The following is a 15,107-nucleotide window of genomic DNA, read 5'->3' on the forward strand; positions in this document are numbered from 1 at the left end:
TAACAACCTCCAATTCCATTTTCTAGCAGCAGAGAAACCAAAGATTTAGGGGTCTTGGGTCCCATTCCAGACTCCAGAATGGAGTTGCTGTAATTGAGCAGTAAATTTACTATTCATTCTCCCCAGTTTCTATCTCACTTTTCCCCTTCCTAGGAAACCCATTCTGATCATCCTGTTTCTCTTTGCCCAGAAAGTCCTGTCTTCCCACGGAGGTCAACCAAGTCCCTATTTCTTTACTTCCATGTATCAGTAAGTGAAGTAGGATTCACTGGAGGTTATCTAGATTTGAGGCAAGAAAGGAAAAGCAAACTTGGATGAAACCTTCAGTCAGACAGTTTTTCTCTGCCCTTACACCACTACTCTTTTTATTACAAGATCAGTTATACCCACTAGAGAACAATTAGGCATTAAAAGCTCTCAAAGAGACCATGAACTGAAAATAGTTAATTAATTTAATGCATACGTATACTGAAATGGTTGTTACTTATCCCAAATGCATTATTCTAGTACATCTACCCATCTTTCTGCTATCATTAGGCAAGTCCATATTAAGTTACCTGCCTGCTCTCATTCTTTCCTATCAATAATAACTTGTACATCATACCCTTACACACTATGTAGACTGGTGCTATTTATTCACCTTTTATACTCATGGCAGATAAATATTTATTTTGCAAATTAAATATATTTGAGGCCATTCTGATTTTGTTACTTTGGCACAGCTTCTACTGGCATCAGTGAAAGAAAGTTTCCCAGAACTGAGTCAAGAAGTACTGGTACACCATGAGTTAGTACACAGGGTGATTGCTGCTGACATTCAGATAATGCATGAGAACAAATAGACTAAACTTTCTCAGTATTCTGTTTCTATAAGTATACAAGTCTATAAACTGTGAAACACAAATCCACATAAGTATTTTGTTGGTATTTAACAAGCTTGTCTCCCTTCTAGAATGGATGACGCTGAAGCTTGTTTCATTCTGAGTAGTCGCTGTGAGGTGGACCGAACAGCAGCTGTAAGTTTTGAAGATACAACTAAAAATGAATGTGCATGCTGTTTATTCTGTTACTGCCCTTATTTCCTCTCAGGGACTGAGACTTATTCTGTGAATAGATTAAAATCAGCTGATTTACACAGAGATTTTGTATGTGGAATGAACTTCTTGTCTCAGTTAAGATGATGAAAATGTTTCTCAGTTAAGAAATGAAAAGGTTTCTGTTGGATTCTGTAAGGCCAGGATTCCACAAATTTATGAAACATGATCTAATGGCTCATTTCACATAACATATCTGCTGCTTTTTCAGAAAATAAATTACATGACCTACCTACCAAAGAAGTTAGGATCTCACAGCACATTTTAGTTATACATCAAACTTTTTTCTAAAAAAGGTAAGAATTTATACATTCTTACAGGACTTTAAAAAAAGATTTTAAATTACTTTAAGAATCTTAAAAATTTTAAAAGTACTGTAAGAATACAGTATTTTCAAAAAACCAATCTTCCTTCTGAATAAAGTAAATTTTTATGAATTCTCTCCTTTTCTATGGAACAATGGCAGAATACCATATAAGCACTATCATGGCATGTTATAGAGATATTGATACTTGGTCATTAATCACTCCAAAGGGTATTAGTCAAAAAGTCAAAAAACTTTTATTCAAATTACCTGGACTAAGATCAGTGTTTGCTCTAGATACCTAATTCAAAGGACTATATTTATTAAATTGGAGAAGAGATTTGTGTCAACTGACTGGCATTTCCATTCAGAACTATTGAAGTATTGAAAGTTAGCTACTAACAAAGAAAAGATTGAATTCAACTTTATAAATTAGTGACTAATACCAAATAAGCAATATATCTGAAAGTATTTGATCATTTTTCATATTGGCCAATTTTAAATGTGAAAAATAGGCAAGATTCTTTAAATAAGTAACTGTGGTTTTACCCATGGTACTAGTTATTTACAGTCAGGTAAATTACTGTCCACAAAGGAACACTGCTAATACAAGCCTCTGCTCAATCACATAGCTGTGATAAAAGGATAAAACTAGAACTCTTCAAACTAATTAAATTACCTGCTGATCACAAATATACAGGAAAAAAGTCCACTGAGGAAGGATTTATGAACACAACTTTAAATTTTTCACCATGAGCTGCATGCTAAATTGTTGCACACTTCAGTCCAATCTTCAACTCCAAAGGAAAATCAGAGTAAGTCTGAATACTTACAAAGTTAAATTAAGATGCTTACAAATTGCCTAACAAGATTAAACTAGTGTTTATAATTCAGTAATTATGCTTTAAGCTATCTCAATTAAAAATACTGGTTTGCTGCTACATTATAAGAAATAGCAATTATTTTTCTAAATGTTAAAAATAGAGTAAAATGGGAAAATAGACTAATGGGAAGTGAGGGCTTTGTATTATATATACAGTGTTTTTAAACATATTCTCTATCACTTGCTACAATTACTTCATCTGCCTTCAAAATTTAGTTGTTTCCATACCTGCACATATGGCTTATCAGAGAACAAAGAACAAAACAAGGAACCTAAGATGCAGCTAGCAAGAAGAAAGGATTATTTCCTTGCTAGGCAAATCAGTCAACAATAACTTAGTTTTTTGTAGAGTATCAGCTGGACCCATCACTTGCAGAAAGCCATGGAGAAATAAATCTGTGCTCCTACTATAATATTAAAACTTACTGAACTCTAAGCGGTTTGAGATTTGATGAATCAGCAGTAGACTCCTCAAAACAGACTAGCAGAAGTCACTGAATTGGCAGCAAGTACTCCTGGAATAGTCACTTAAGGCAGGTATACTGTTTGGAAGTGACAGAAGTGATAGGGTATCTAAGGATAAGAACAAGCAACAGTTCTTGAAAATACCTGGGAAAATACTGGGAGCTTCTGTGAGACTGAAAAATATCAAAAAGACAAACTGCCTTTCCTAAATTAGCCATGAAGTTCAGACTAAATCAGCTATAACATCTCATTTCACAAAATATACTTGACAATTGTAAAATGGTTAGAAATGAGAAATCCCATACAAGCAGAGCATGTGATTTACCTTGCATTTGGTACGTTTGTGGGGCTTTAAGGACAGCTGCACCAACACAGGAGGTAAGCTGTTCATCTCTGCTCATAACCTCTCCAGAATTTATACAAAGAAAGGACAATTTTCAACCCTGCTGAACTGTCCTACAGGACAGACTCTACATAGAGCTCATGGAACATCCATTTGTTCTGGCCAGCACTATCTAGTTTTGGTCTCAGAGTTGTGGCCAGCTACAAGTCTCTCCAGGCAGCCTTTCAGCCCTCAGGGGCAGTGCCCCAGGAAATACCAAAGTGGCACCTGGCACATTTCAGCTTCCAGTACAGACCATTACCAAATCTCACTTATCGTTGTATCTGGAGCATACAAACTGGCAAATCTTACCAAAGACACAATCCTGTTACCTACCTTCGGGACAGAATATTCTGTTGGGTGACTGGCTGGCTAGTCAAAATGGCGCAGTACCTCAACTGTAGCAGTGACAGTCAGGGTCAGTGTCATCTGAAGTTTTTAAATAAGATGTCACCTCGCTCTCTCTGTTTCTGCTGTTGTTCAGATTTCCTTTTCACAGGGAATGCAATTATTTATGCAATTATTTATACTGCAAGTAGAAAATGCAATTTTATTTTTAAATTTTATTTTACTGCCCCCTAGAGCTTTGAGATGAAATGGATTTAATTTCCTACACTTCCAGCTCTAGTCACTACTAAGTACTTCAGTAACATAGTACCTAAGGTTAGTTTGTCACGGGGCTGAAGGAATTTCAGTTGCCATCCTAATACCAGTCTTTACAACTCATTTTTCACCCTGCCATGCGTGAGAAGCTGACACACTGTTAGGAGTGCCTTGGATCCTCTCCTGTGTCTGACAGCTGTCAAAATAAAATTTAACGATGTGTTCAGGAGATTCCTGACCAGAACGGCTGTTGTTACTCGTGATTTTTCCAAGTCAATGAGGGTTTTTATCTCCCCAGCTACAGTCCTCAGTAGAGGATCTACTCATTTGCCATGGATACCACTGGCTGTTCATTACTTGCTATTTCGTTATTCAATAAGTTTTAGTGCCAAAGTCCGTGTTGCTTCTGATCCATGGATGTCAACTATAGCTCAGAAGAAAAGTACAATAACAGGTGACATGCAGTTACTTCATAAAAATTGTCAGTTGCTTCCTTTTTCACTTGGAGGAGTAGGAACTTCCAACAGTCAGACCAAGAATTTGTCAGCTTTCCAAAGTCTCCTGCCAGAAACTCTCTTCACTGGTAAGACAAAGCTCTGCCAAAATTTATTCTATCAAATGCTATTTTGACATCTCAGACCAAGATGTAAGCTGCTCATCTGCTGTAGCAAGCAGGACAGACATTTGTTTCATATGCAACTCTTAAAGAGAGTTCAAATTGTACTTAAGTCTGGATGACCATTTTATTTTTCTTTTTTATTGGTGGGTATAGAAAAGTAGTCTGTGTCACACCACAAAGTTAGCCAGTGACTTCAATGGTCTGTTTACATCAAGTTGTGCCACAAAACTAAGGTGTCTGAAAACAGTGCATGTGCTGCTTTAACCCAAGGAGGGGTGAGACGACTCTTTTGTATTATCCTATAAATAAGTCATTAATAGGCCATAGAAATATATGAAAGTCCAGTTCTGCTGCTGACAGCTTTGTTATGACACTTTCTGAATATTCAAGGATGGTTGAATTCAAGCTTGCACCTTCTTTTTTCCCCTTATGTTAATCAAATTCCATGATACTACTATACTTGTAATCTTTTATACTGCCTTAATAACATCACAAGAACAATGCATTGAACAGGAAGATATAGCTAATTTATCAAGTTATGTGTGGCAAGAAAAAAATTAACAGAACTATTTTAAAATGTATATTAAATCAAGGTCTTGTTTTGAGTTCTGATGACTTAAATTCCTGTAACACCAACTTTAAAACTTAAAGCCTTTGATACATGAACTTAAATATCACCTCTATATTAATCATCATTGGTGTCAGTGGTAAATTTTAATCACTGACTGCAATTCATTTTGTGGACAGCACACAAAAGAGAATGTATTTTTCCCTCATCTCCCAAATAAGCCTATATTTTATAATGTGAATAGAAACATAATTTTGTTTCATTTATCGCTGTTTATGGTATGTATAATACATATATACCTCCTTTTTACTTGGGAGAAATGTGAACATTTTTTAAAGTCACTACAATATAATATAGAAATTGCTACATATGTAAAACAGAGAGACACCAATACTAGATGAAGAGACTGAATCTAAGAGATCATTTTAAGTGCTTACCTATCTTTTCATTTCTCTCCACTGGAGTGCTTTTCCAGAGTGGAATTTGGGAGAGTGAGTAAAAAAAAAAACCCCAAATAACCAGCTTTTGTAAACAGACACATGTATATACCAAGTGAAAAGAGAGTAAACAAACAGGGGGAATTTGAAGCCACAATGCAACACGAGAACTATGATATAGTAGCTACAATAGAAACATGGTGGGATGCATCACATAGCTGGAGTGCTGCAATTGATGGCTACAAGCTCTTCAAGGGGAATAGACAGGGAAGGAGAGGTGGTGGAGTGGCCCTGTATGTAAGAAAATGCTATGACAGCTCAGAAATCAAGTATAGTGATGATGGGGTTGAGAGTGTTTGGATTAGGTTAAGAACTAATAAAGCAGATCTTGCTGTGGGAGTCTGCTATAGACCCCCAACCAAAGCAGTGAGGTGGATGAAGCTTTCTATAAACAGCTGGGAGAAATCTCACAGTCACTTGCCATTGTTCTTGTGGGGGACTTTAACCTCCTGGGTATCTGCTGGGATCACAACACAGTAGAGAGGGAATAGTCCAAGAGGTTCCTGGAATGTGTGGAGGATAACTTCCTCACACAGCTGGTGAGTGAGCTGACGAGGGAAGGTGCCCTCCTGGGCCTGCTGCTTGTGAACAGGGAAGAGCTTGTGGGGGAGGTAAGGGTTAGAGGCCGTCTAGGGTGCAGTGATCATGAGATGACTGAGTTTCGATCCTTGGAGAAACAAAGAGAGGGGTTAGTAAAACTGCCACCTTAGACTTCTGGAGGGCAAACTTTGACCTGTTCAAAAGACTGATTAACAAAATCCCTTGGGAGGCTGCCTTGAAGGATATGGGAGTCCAGGAAGGCTGGACATACTTCAAGAGAGAGGTCTTACAGGCACAGGAGCAGGCTGTTCCCGTGTGCCGAAAAACAAGCAGGCGGGGAAGGAGACCAGCCTGGCTAAACAGGGACCTTTGGCTGGATCTCTGGAACAAAAGGAGAATCCATGACTTTTGGAAGAGGGGCCAGGTCTCTCATGAAGACTATAAAGATATAGTGAAGCTGTGCAGGGAGAACATTAGGGGAGCCAAAACACAGCTAGAGCTCCACCTGGCTACAGCTGTTAAAGATAATAAAAAATGTTTCTGTAAATTCATTAACAACAAAAGAAGGATTAGGGAAAATCCCCCTCTTTTACTGGATGCAGAGGGAAACATAGTACCAAAGGATGAGGAAAAGGCTAAGGTGCTTAGTGCCTACTTGCCTTAGTGTTTAGCAGTGGAACTGGCTTTTCCCTGCACACCCAGCCTCATGAGCTGGGGGATGGGGAGGGGAAGCAGACTGAGGTCAGCACAGTTGAAGAGGAGGTGGTCAGAGATCTGCTGCGCCACTCGGATGCTCACAAGTCTGTGGGACCAGATGGGTTACACCCAAGGGTGCTGAAAGAGTTGGCAGATGTGCTTGCCAAGCCTCTTTCCATGATTTACCTGAGATCATGGCTAACTGGGGAGGTCCCATTGGACTGGAGGGTGGCAAATGTGACACCCATCGACAAGAAAGGCAGAAAGGACGATCCAGGAAACTATAAACCTGTCAGTCTGGCCTCGGTGCCAGGGAGGGTCATGGAGCAGGTCATCTTGAGTGCCATTGAAAGCCATATAATGGACAACCAGGGGATCAGGCCTAGTCAGCATGGGTTTGTGAAAGGCAGGTCCTGCCTGATAAACCTGATCTCCTTCTATGACAAAGCGACCTGCTCTTTGGATGAGGGAAAGGCTGTGGATGTTGTTTACCTTGACTTTAGTAAGGTTTCCCACTGTTTCCCACTGGATTCCCCTGGTGAAACTGGCTGCTTGCGGCTTGGATGGGCACACGCTTTGCTGAATAAAAAACTGTCTGGATGGTCAGGCCCAGAGAGTTGTAGTGAATGGAGTTAAATCTGGTTGGCGGCCGGTCACGAGTGGTGTCCCCCAGGGCTCGGTGTTGGGGCCACTCCTGTTTAACATCTTTATTGATGATCTAGACAAGGGGATGGGAGTGCACCCTCAGTCAGTTTGCAGATGACACCAGGTTGTGTGGGAGTGTTGATCTGCTCGAGGGTAGGGAGGCTCTGCAGAGAGACCTGGACAGGCTGGAGCCATGGGCTGAGGCCAACTGGAGGAGTTTCCATAAGGCCAAATGCCGGGGGCTGCCCTTGGGCCACAACAACCCCCAGCAGCGCTACAGGCTTGGGGAGGAGTGTCTGGAGAGCTGCCAGAGAGGGACCTGGAGGAGTGATTGACAGCCGGCTGAACAGGAGCCAGCAGTGTGCCCAGGTGGCCAAGAAGGCCAATGGCATCCTGGCTTGTGTCAGCAATAGCGTGGCCAGCAGGGACAGGGAAGGGATCTGACCCCTGTACTCGGCACTGGTGAGGCCGCACCTCGATTTCTGTGTTCAGTTTTGGGCCCCTCACTACAAAAAGGACATTGAATGACTCGAGCGTGTCCAGAGAAGGGCAACGAAGGTGGTGCAGGGTCTGGAGCACAGGTCGTAGGAGGAGCGGCTGAGGGAACTGGGGGTGCTTAGTCTGGAGAAGAGGAAGCTGAGGGGAGACCTCATCACCCTCTACAGATACCTGAAAGTAGGGTGCATATAGCTGGGGATGAGTCTCTTTAACCAAGTAGTAAGCAATAGGACAAGAGGTAATGGCCTCAAGTTGCGCCAGGGAAGGTTTAGACTGGATATTAGGAAGCATTTATTTATAGAAGGGGTTGTTGGGCGTTGGAATGGGCTGCCCAAGGAGGTGGTGGAGTCCCCATCCCTGGAGGTGTTTAAGAGTCGGGTTGACATAGCACTTAGGGATATGGTGTAGTTGGGAACTGTCAATGTTAGGTTAATGGTTGGACTGGATGATCTACAAGGTCTTTCCCAACCTAGATGATTCTGTGATTCTGATTCTGTGAAAACAAAACCATAATGCAAGGTTATTACATTAACAGTTCATACACACTGAGCTGATCTTGTGAAGCTATATGGGGCATTTAAGTAACCATTTTATATATATTACATATTTGTACACTGCTTCTTCAAAAGAGTTAGCAAATGGAAAGCAGTACATATTTCAGTGTTAAAACCACAAACATGCCAAATAATCATGAAGAGATTTAAATTTTAAGGAGTCTATCCCTGTCCTATACAATTATCTAAAAATATTTTATGTTGAGATTCATACTTCTAGTTTTACAACACTCTTCTACGGGTCAAGGTTTTTTTTTTTTTGTTTTTGTTTTGTTTTGTTTTGTTTTGTTTTGTTTTTTTTTCTAATAAAATGCTGTCATTTGAATCATTCTAATAAGCATTCTTCATTTTATTTTTAACAATTCTTGTACCTTCTGTCAAAATCAGGAATTTTAGACAAAATAATTAAAAAAAATTCAAAATATCTAACATTGAGAAGAGTAAACTTAGTCTGAAATGTACAGCCAAATTTGTATTTACTGGTACAGTTTTGGTTTATCACAGTAAATTTAATCTTAGCTCATGTATGCAGTAGTCAAGAATGAAAAAAAAAGTTCACCTAAATTTCATTGAATATAAGCTATGTTCATGTTACATACAGGAAACAGCCTTTTCTCACCATTTTTACAAGTCAATGTGGTCTGTGAATGATTGCTAGGGAAAGAAAGGGAGGAAACTGGTGATGTCAAACCCTGTGCAATGAAGCCACACCATCACTGCAAGTGATTCTGAATGTGTTTCCCTGACACTTTTTGCATAAAAAGGTTGGGTAACGTCTTCAACAATACAGGTTTTTCAATCTGTCCCAAATCCTCTCCCAAACCTCATACTCCTGTAGTATATCTCTGTGACTGTCATCTATCCCATTACCCATCCATTTGCTACTTCTAGATTGTGCTGGAATTTCATTCCCTGAAGACAAAAGACCAAAAAACCCTAAATACAAAAAAAAAAAAAAAAAACCAAACCCAAAACCCTAAGGAGGGTAAGTTGTCATGTGTTATAGAAAAAATGAAGAAAAGTGACTGTATACAAGGAAAGCTCATAGCAGGGTACATCCAAATTCTGAAATCTCTTGAATGGGCAAAGCAATCCTACATCTATGAAGATGTGAAGAAGAAAAATGGGGAATAATGTATTTTAACATCCTCAAAAGGTCTTCCTCTTATGAATTCATTCTAGTATTTATAGTAGAAAAAGTACTTTCTAACATCTCAACTGACATTAAAATATTATGGTTTGAAAACGTCAACTGTTCCAGACAGAGATTTTCCCTTGTGTTCATGAGTCTGAAAGCTTTTCTTACTGTCGATGCTGCAAACATAATGAATCATTCTTCATATTTTATCTTTTAATACCACCAACTTCATGACTAGGCAAGACATTTCAACCCAAGTATTGCTTCCTACATGCAGCTCTCAAATATCCTGTTTTAGTTCTGAAATGGATAAAAACTGATGGCTGATACACTGAGATCAGCCATATTTAATGAAATTAAATATATTAATATATTATCACATACTTTTATGGGGTAGCAGTATTCATCCTGTGGTTAACTCACTCTTGGCATGTGGTAACAAGTGCAGACACTAACAGGTTGGAAAATATATTGACATCCTTTGGTCAGTAGCTGGCTAGATTCTAACATCAGTTATGCAGATATTTTAGTTGCACAAAAATGTAGCTCTGTTTTTAATTGAGTTGATATTTTAAAAAATTAACCATAATTTTAAACTTGTAATTCCTGATGTCCTCATTTAATGTTACTTACATTCAGACTGTTTTCAGAAGGACATATCTAATAGTTCATTCTTGATTAATTAGACATGACTCATCACCACCATCTAAGTTTTCACAGAATTCTTCCACATCCGAATGCCACCGCTTCCAAATTATATAATCCCCAACACTTGCAGAAAGACAGCAGAGGGACAAAATACCTTATTAGAAGATTTCTGGAAACAAGCCCTCTATTCTGCATTCCAACAAACAGGATGTATTAGGATCATAGGATAATGGAGGTTGGAAGGAAGCTCAGGAGGTCTCTAGACTGACTGTCAGTTATGAACACAGACCACGTTGCTCAGGGCTTTGTCTAGGTTGGTGTTAAAATTGTCCAGGGGTGGAGACAGCATAGTCTTTCTGCATAACCTGTTCCGCTGTCTGATTGTCTTCATGGGGAAAAGGTTTCCCCTTCTATCCAGCCTGAATCTTGAAAAACTTAGACCCATTGTCTCTTGTCTTCCACCCACACATCAATATACAGAGCCTGGCTCCATCCACTCAGTAACCATCCTGTACTGGGCGTAGCTGCTAGGTCCCTCTGAAGCCATCTCTTCTGCAGGCTGAACAAGCTCCATTCCCTCAGCCTCTCCTCACAGGGCTTCTGCTTCTGCTCCTGACCATCTTGGTAGTTTTCTGCTGAACTCAGTCCAGCTTATTCATGTCTTTGGTGTACTGAGGGCCTGCAAACTAGATGCAGTGTCTAGATTCAGCCTAGCTTGTGCTGAGTAGAGGGTAATAATCACTACCCTCCATCTACTAACTGTGCTCCTGATAAAACAGCCCAGGATGCTGCCAGCATCCTCTGCTGCCAGGGCACTGCCAGCCCATGCTCAGCTCACTCTCTGTCAGGACCCCCAGCTCTTTTCCAGGAGAGCTGCTGCCCAGCCAGTTAGCTCCCAGCCTGTGCCCGTGCAGGTGGTTACTCAGTCTCAGAGACTTTGCTTGTGTCCTTGTTGAATTTCATGAGGTTCTTGTCAGCCTATTCCTCTATCTTATCTTGGTCCATCTGAATGGCAGTCCTGCCCTCAAGTATTTTGACTGTTCCCTCCAGTTTGGTATCATCTGCAAACCTGCTGAATGTGCACTCTTTCACCTCCTCCAAATCATAGATAAAGATATTTAACAGAACAAATTCCACTGCTGATCCCTGTGACACTCCCCTTGCCCCAGATCTCTGGGTAGAATACATGCCATTTATCATTGCCCTAAGACTCCAATCATCTAACCAGCCTTTTACCCATATAGTTTTCCACTCATCCAGACTGTAATGTCTGAATATGGAAATGAGAATAGTGAGACACAGCATTCATGTGCCCACAGGTATAGCTCTGCAGATCATCCTTTTGTTTGAAGATGGGTGAAACTATTAATTTTTCCTGCTGTTGTTGGAGGCCTCTCTCAGTCTCCCCAACATTTCAAAGATAAGAAAGCAACTATACAAGGATATTGGCCTGCTTTCTTTTCACCCATTTGATCCTGTGGGCTTCTATGGGTTGAGTTCTCTGGAGCGGTCCCTGTCTAAAACTCATCCACTGCTGGTTATTTTCCTTCTGCTTGAAGCCTGCCTCAAATCAGAGGCCTGAGAGACCTTGTTGGTGAACACTGAGAATACCTCAGCCTTGTCTGTGTCAGCAGAATTACTGGATTGTCTGTGTATGTGAATATATGTTTATGTATTTAAATATATGTAATATACATAATATGTAATATTACTTAACACATACATAAACATCCACACCAGCTGGTGTTATATAGTCTTAAAATTTTATTTAGTGGAATCTGTCTCATAAGAGGTTCTTTCTCTAATATAACACAGTTATTTGTATTTCATTGTTATCACCTCATACTCTTTATTCTAGGATCATCAAACCATTTTAAGAGCATGGGCAGTTAAAGACTTTGCTCCAAATTGTCCTTTGTATGTCCAAATACTGAAGCCTGAGAATAAATTCCACATCAAGTTTGCAGGTAAGTGTAAAATTTCAGCCATTTGAAACACTTGTTAGTATTTGGCAGTTTGGTTTGTAAATGCACAAGTAAACTGAGATTCCCTAGGTGTATTTACTGGTTAGAAGCAGATGAAGAGTGCAGTATTGTAAAATAACATGGGCTGTATATATTCTATCAATACTAAAATGTCATGTTTTACATTAATGTCTTATAAATAAGTACTTTTAAGGATTATTACTCTTTTATGTTACACAGAGTAGAATTATTTGACATATAACACATTGTTACTCCTTAATTATAGATTCAGATAGGTTTCCAGCTTGCTATATCCATGTCTTTAATCATTTCTGTCTACTAAAAAATACTGTTACTAAGTGATATATGAGAAGATCCACTCACAAAAGTCAAATTCTATCCAACAAACATTTAAAAGAAAGTCTTCCCATTGGACTGTTTTCTTCTGAGTGGTATGAAAAACATAAAACCATGTTCATTACTTTCAAATATTTTGGAAAGAGACATATAATTTAATTCTATATCCAGTAAAATGCATGTCTTAGAAACTATGACATAAAATACAAAATGATGTTAAGAAATCCAAACAAATCCTCTCTTATAAGAAGAGATTACCAGCTTTAATCTAACAAACTGTTTCTCTGCACTATGTAGGTAGGTTTCTTTCTCTCTCTATATATAAACACACACATACATATAAGTACATACAGACATATACATGCTCATGTGCAAAAAGAAGCAAATACTTTTATAATGAACTCATTTTTCCTATCCTTGGAAAAATATCGCTATGAAGTAGAAGCAAAGCTTTCCTTTTCAAATGTAATTTTGAAAATTCAGGTTTTTTGAAGGATGTTCTAAGGAAGAAAAGATTGCTGATTCATGCAAAATTAAAAAAACCACCCCTCTATAGAAAATATTAGTCTCCTCCATCATCCTAGGATGTGATGAAAAATTAAATTCCAGTGCAACAGTCAAAGCTGTAATTTCAAAAGTGACTGAATTTACCACTCGGTTGGAAAGAAGGAAAAAAGCATCAATAGCAATTCTGAAGTTATAAAAGTATAATCTCACACTATAAAATGGCACAGCAGGGAATAAGACTCATGCTGTGACAAGAATGATGGTACTTTTTCATCTCCCCCTTAAAACCACACAGCACAAACATAATCTCTTCTCCCTAGCCATGGCCACTTTTCTTGATCAGTAACTGTGTTAATTTATTGTTCCTAATTGTATTTTTAAGAGAGTTTCATTATTCTTAATGGCTTGTCTCTGTAGGAGTTTATATATAACCAGACTTGCAAAACAGGTAATTTTTCATATCTGTTCTAAGTCTCAGATTGAGATTTCGGGCCATATTTTTTTTTAAAAAAAGCAAACAACAACAAAACCCAAACTCTCTTTTTGTAATATGTCCTTCAACTAAGCTTAACCAGTCTGGTATCTTACTGTCTTCATTTATGTTCTGTAGTTCTTCACGGGCTTGAGGAAACCTTATATATTCTGTGCCTCATTAGCCCCTTCTAATATTAATTAAGTAGTAATGTATGGTAAGTCTAAATATATAGCACCTTATATCCCCAGACAATTTCATATAAAACATAGGGATCACTGCATCCATTTCCACACATGCCTTCTGAATGAAAGCAGAGAATTACAAGCCTTCCTTCAAGATTAATTTAATTTTACTCATATAAAGCACAGGAAATTTTTTATGCAGTTTTAAATTCAGCAAGATATCAACCATGGTATAAACATCACCACTGGAGGCTTACCTACTGCAAATGGTCTACTGATAGAGTCATGAGAACAACATTTGTTTGCATACATTTTCCTAAGAGGACCCTACTTTGATTATTAATCTCATCCAGATTTTCTTATTCTGAAATACGTAGTCAGTGGGGGCTGCAGACTATAGACTTGTCCAGAGTGCTTGCGAATAAAATTTGTCACAACCATATGGAACATTTTTCTAAGTGTTCTTCCTATTATCATTCAGGACTGCTTTATTACTGCCTTAATGCAACAGCTTCTTTTAAATTTGATATTCCTTTAAAAAAATTACTCCTTTCCTCTGGAGGTTTCTCAAAACAATACTGTGCATTTTTATGAACCTGAAATATTCAGTAATAGGATTTCTTTGGAGTTTTTTTCTTTACACACAGGTTTAGAGACTCTAATGGTCAAAAAGAAAGTTTCTGAACTTAGAAAAAATGCAACCAGAGTTCCAGAACGTCCTCCTAACAAAAGTTTAACTTATAACTACATTGAAAAATTTACAAAACACTAGAAGCTCTGTTTCCCAGCAGTTTATATTAGGTTGACCAGTCATCCTAGATTGCACGAGACTCCTGAAATTTAGACCCTGACTGCATTTTCCTGTAGAATAGCATCCTGGAGATTTTCTGCCTTAGGCTTCAGAAACAGTATATGGGAAAAATAATTGTTATAATTTATTCTCATCTGGTAAACAAGACTTTTACATTCTTCCTTCTTCAATAAGATAACTTATTCTTGTCATCACAGCAATAGAATGGAGACGCTTTGCACAGGGTAAAATGGCTTGTCAGAAAGGGATGTTTCCTGTCTTTTTACCTGATGCCAGACACACATCCTTGCATCCTGAGTCTTCTCTGTTATTTTTTACAGTGGAGTTTAACTACTTAGTTTAAAATGGTAACATGCATATATTAATACAGTGGAAATATTTCTGTCTGCTTGAATATGATTCTTCAGTGGAATCTGAAAAGCACAGGACGTAAGTGTCCCAGCAAACTCTTTTGCAAGTTCAAGGTGTGAAGACCCTATATATATATGTATATATATATATATATACAGTCACTCTAACATGACAGTTTTCAGATGGGCAAGGAAACACTGTATCACCATTGTTTACCATCTTATGTCTTAGGCTGAAATGCTTTGATTATTCCGTAGTAATTTCCAATATAAGATGCCTTGAGATGCCCAGTTTTTCTTTCATTAATACTGCATTTTCCTTGACTG

At 38.6% G+C, this 15,107-nt stretch overlaps 1 protein-coding gene across 1 annotated transcript in view; it reads left to right on the forward strand.

Moving 5' to 3' along the window:
• The window catches only part of KCNT2 (potassium sodium-activated channel subfamily T member 2), a 124,675-nt gene that overhangs the window by 52,736 nt on the left and 56,832 nt on the right, over positions 1-15,107 (forward strand). Inside the window, exons 13-14 of the mRNA XM_026853976.1 lie at positions 953-1,016; positions 11,993-12,101. Of these exons, the coding sequence (XP_026709777.1) occupies positions 953-1,016; positions 11,993-12,101 (173 nt within the window). The remainder of the gene's footprint in view (positions 1-952; positions 1,017-11,992; positions 12,102-15,107) is intronic.

This window comes from Athene cunicularia (assembly GCF_003259725.1).
Source record: "Athene cunicularia isolate RWA chromosome 8 unlocalized genomic scaffold, athCun1 chr8_part1, whole genome shotgun sequence".
NCBI lineage: Eukaryota > Metazoa > Chordata > Aves > Strigiformes > Strigidae > Athene > Athene cunicularia.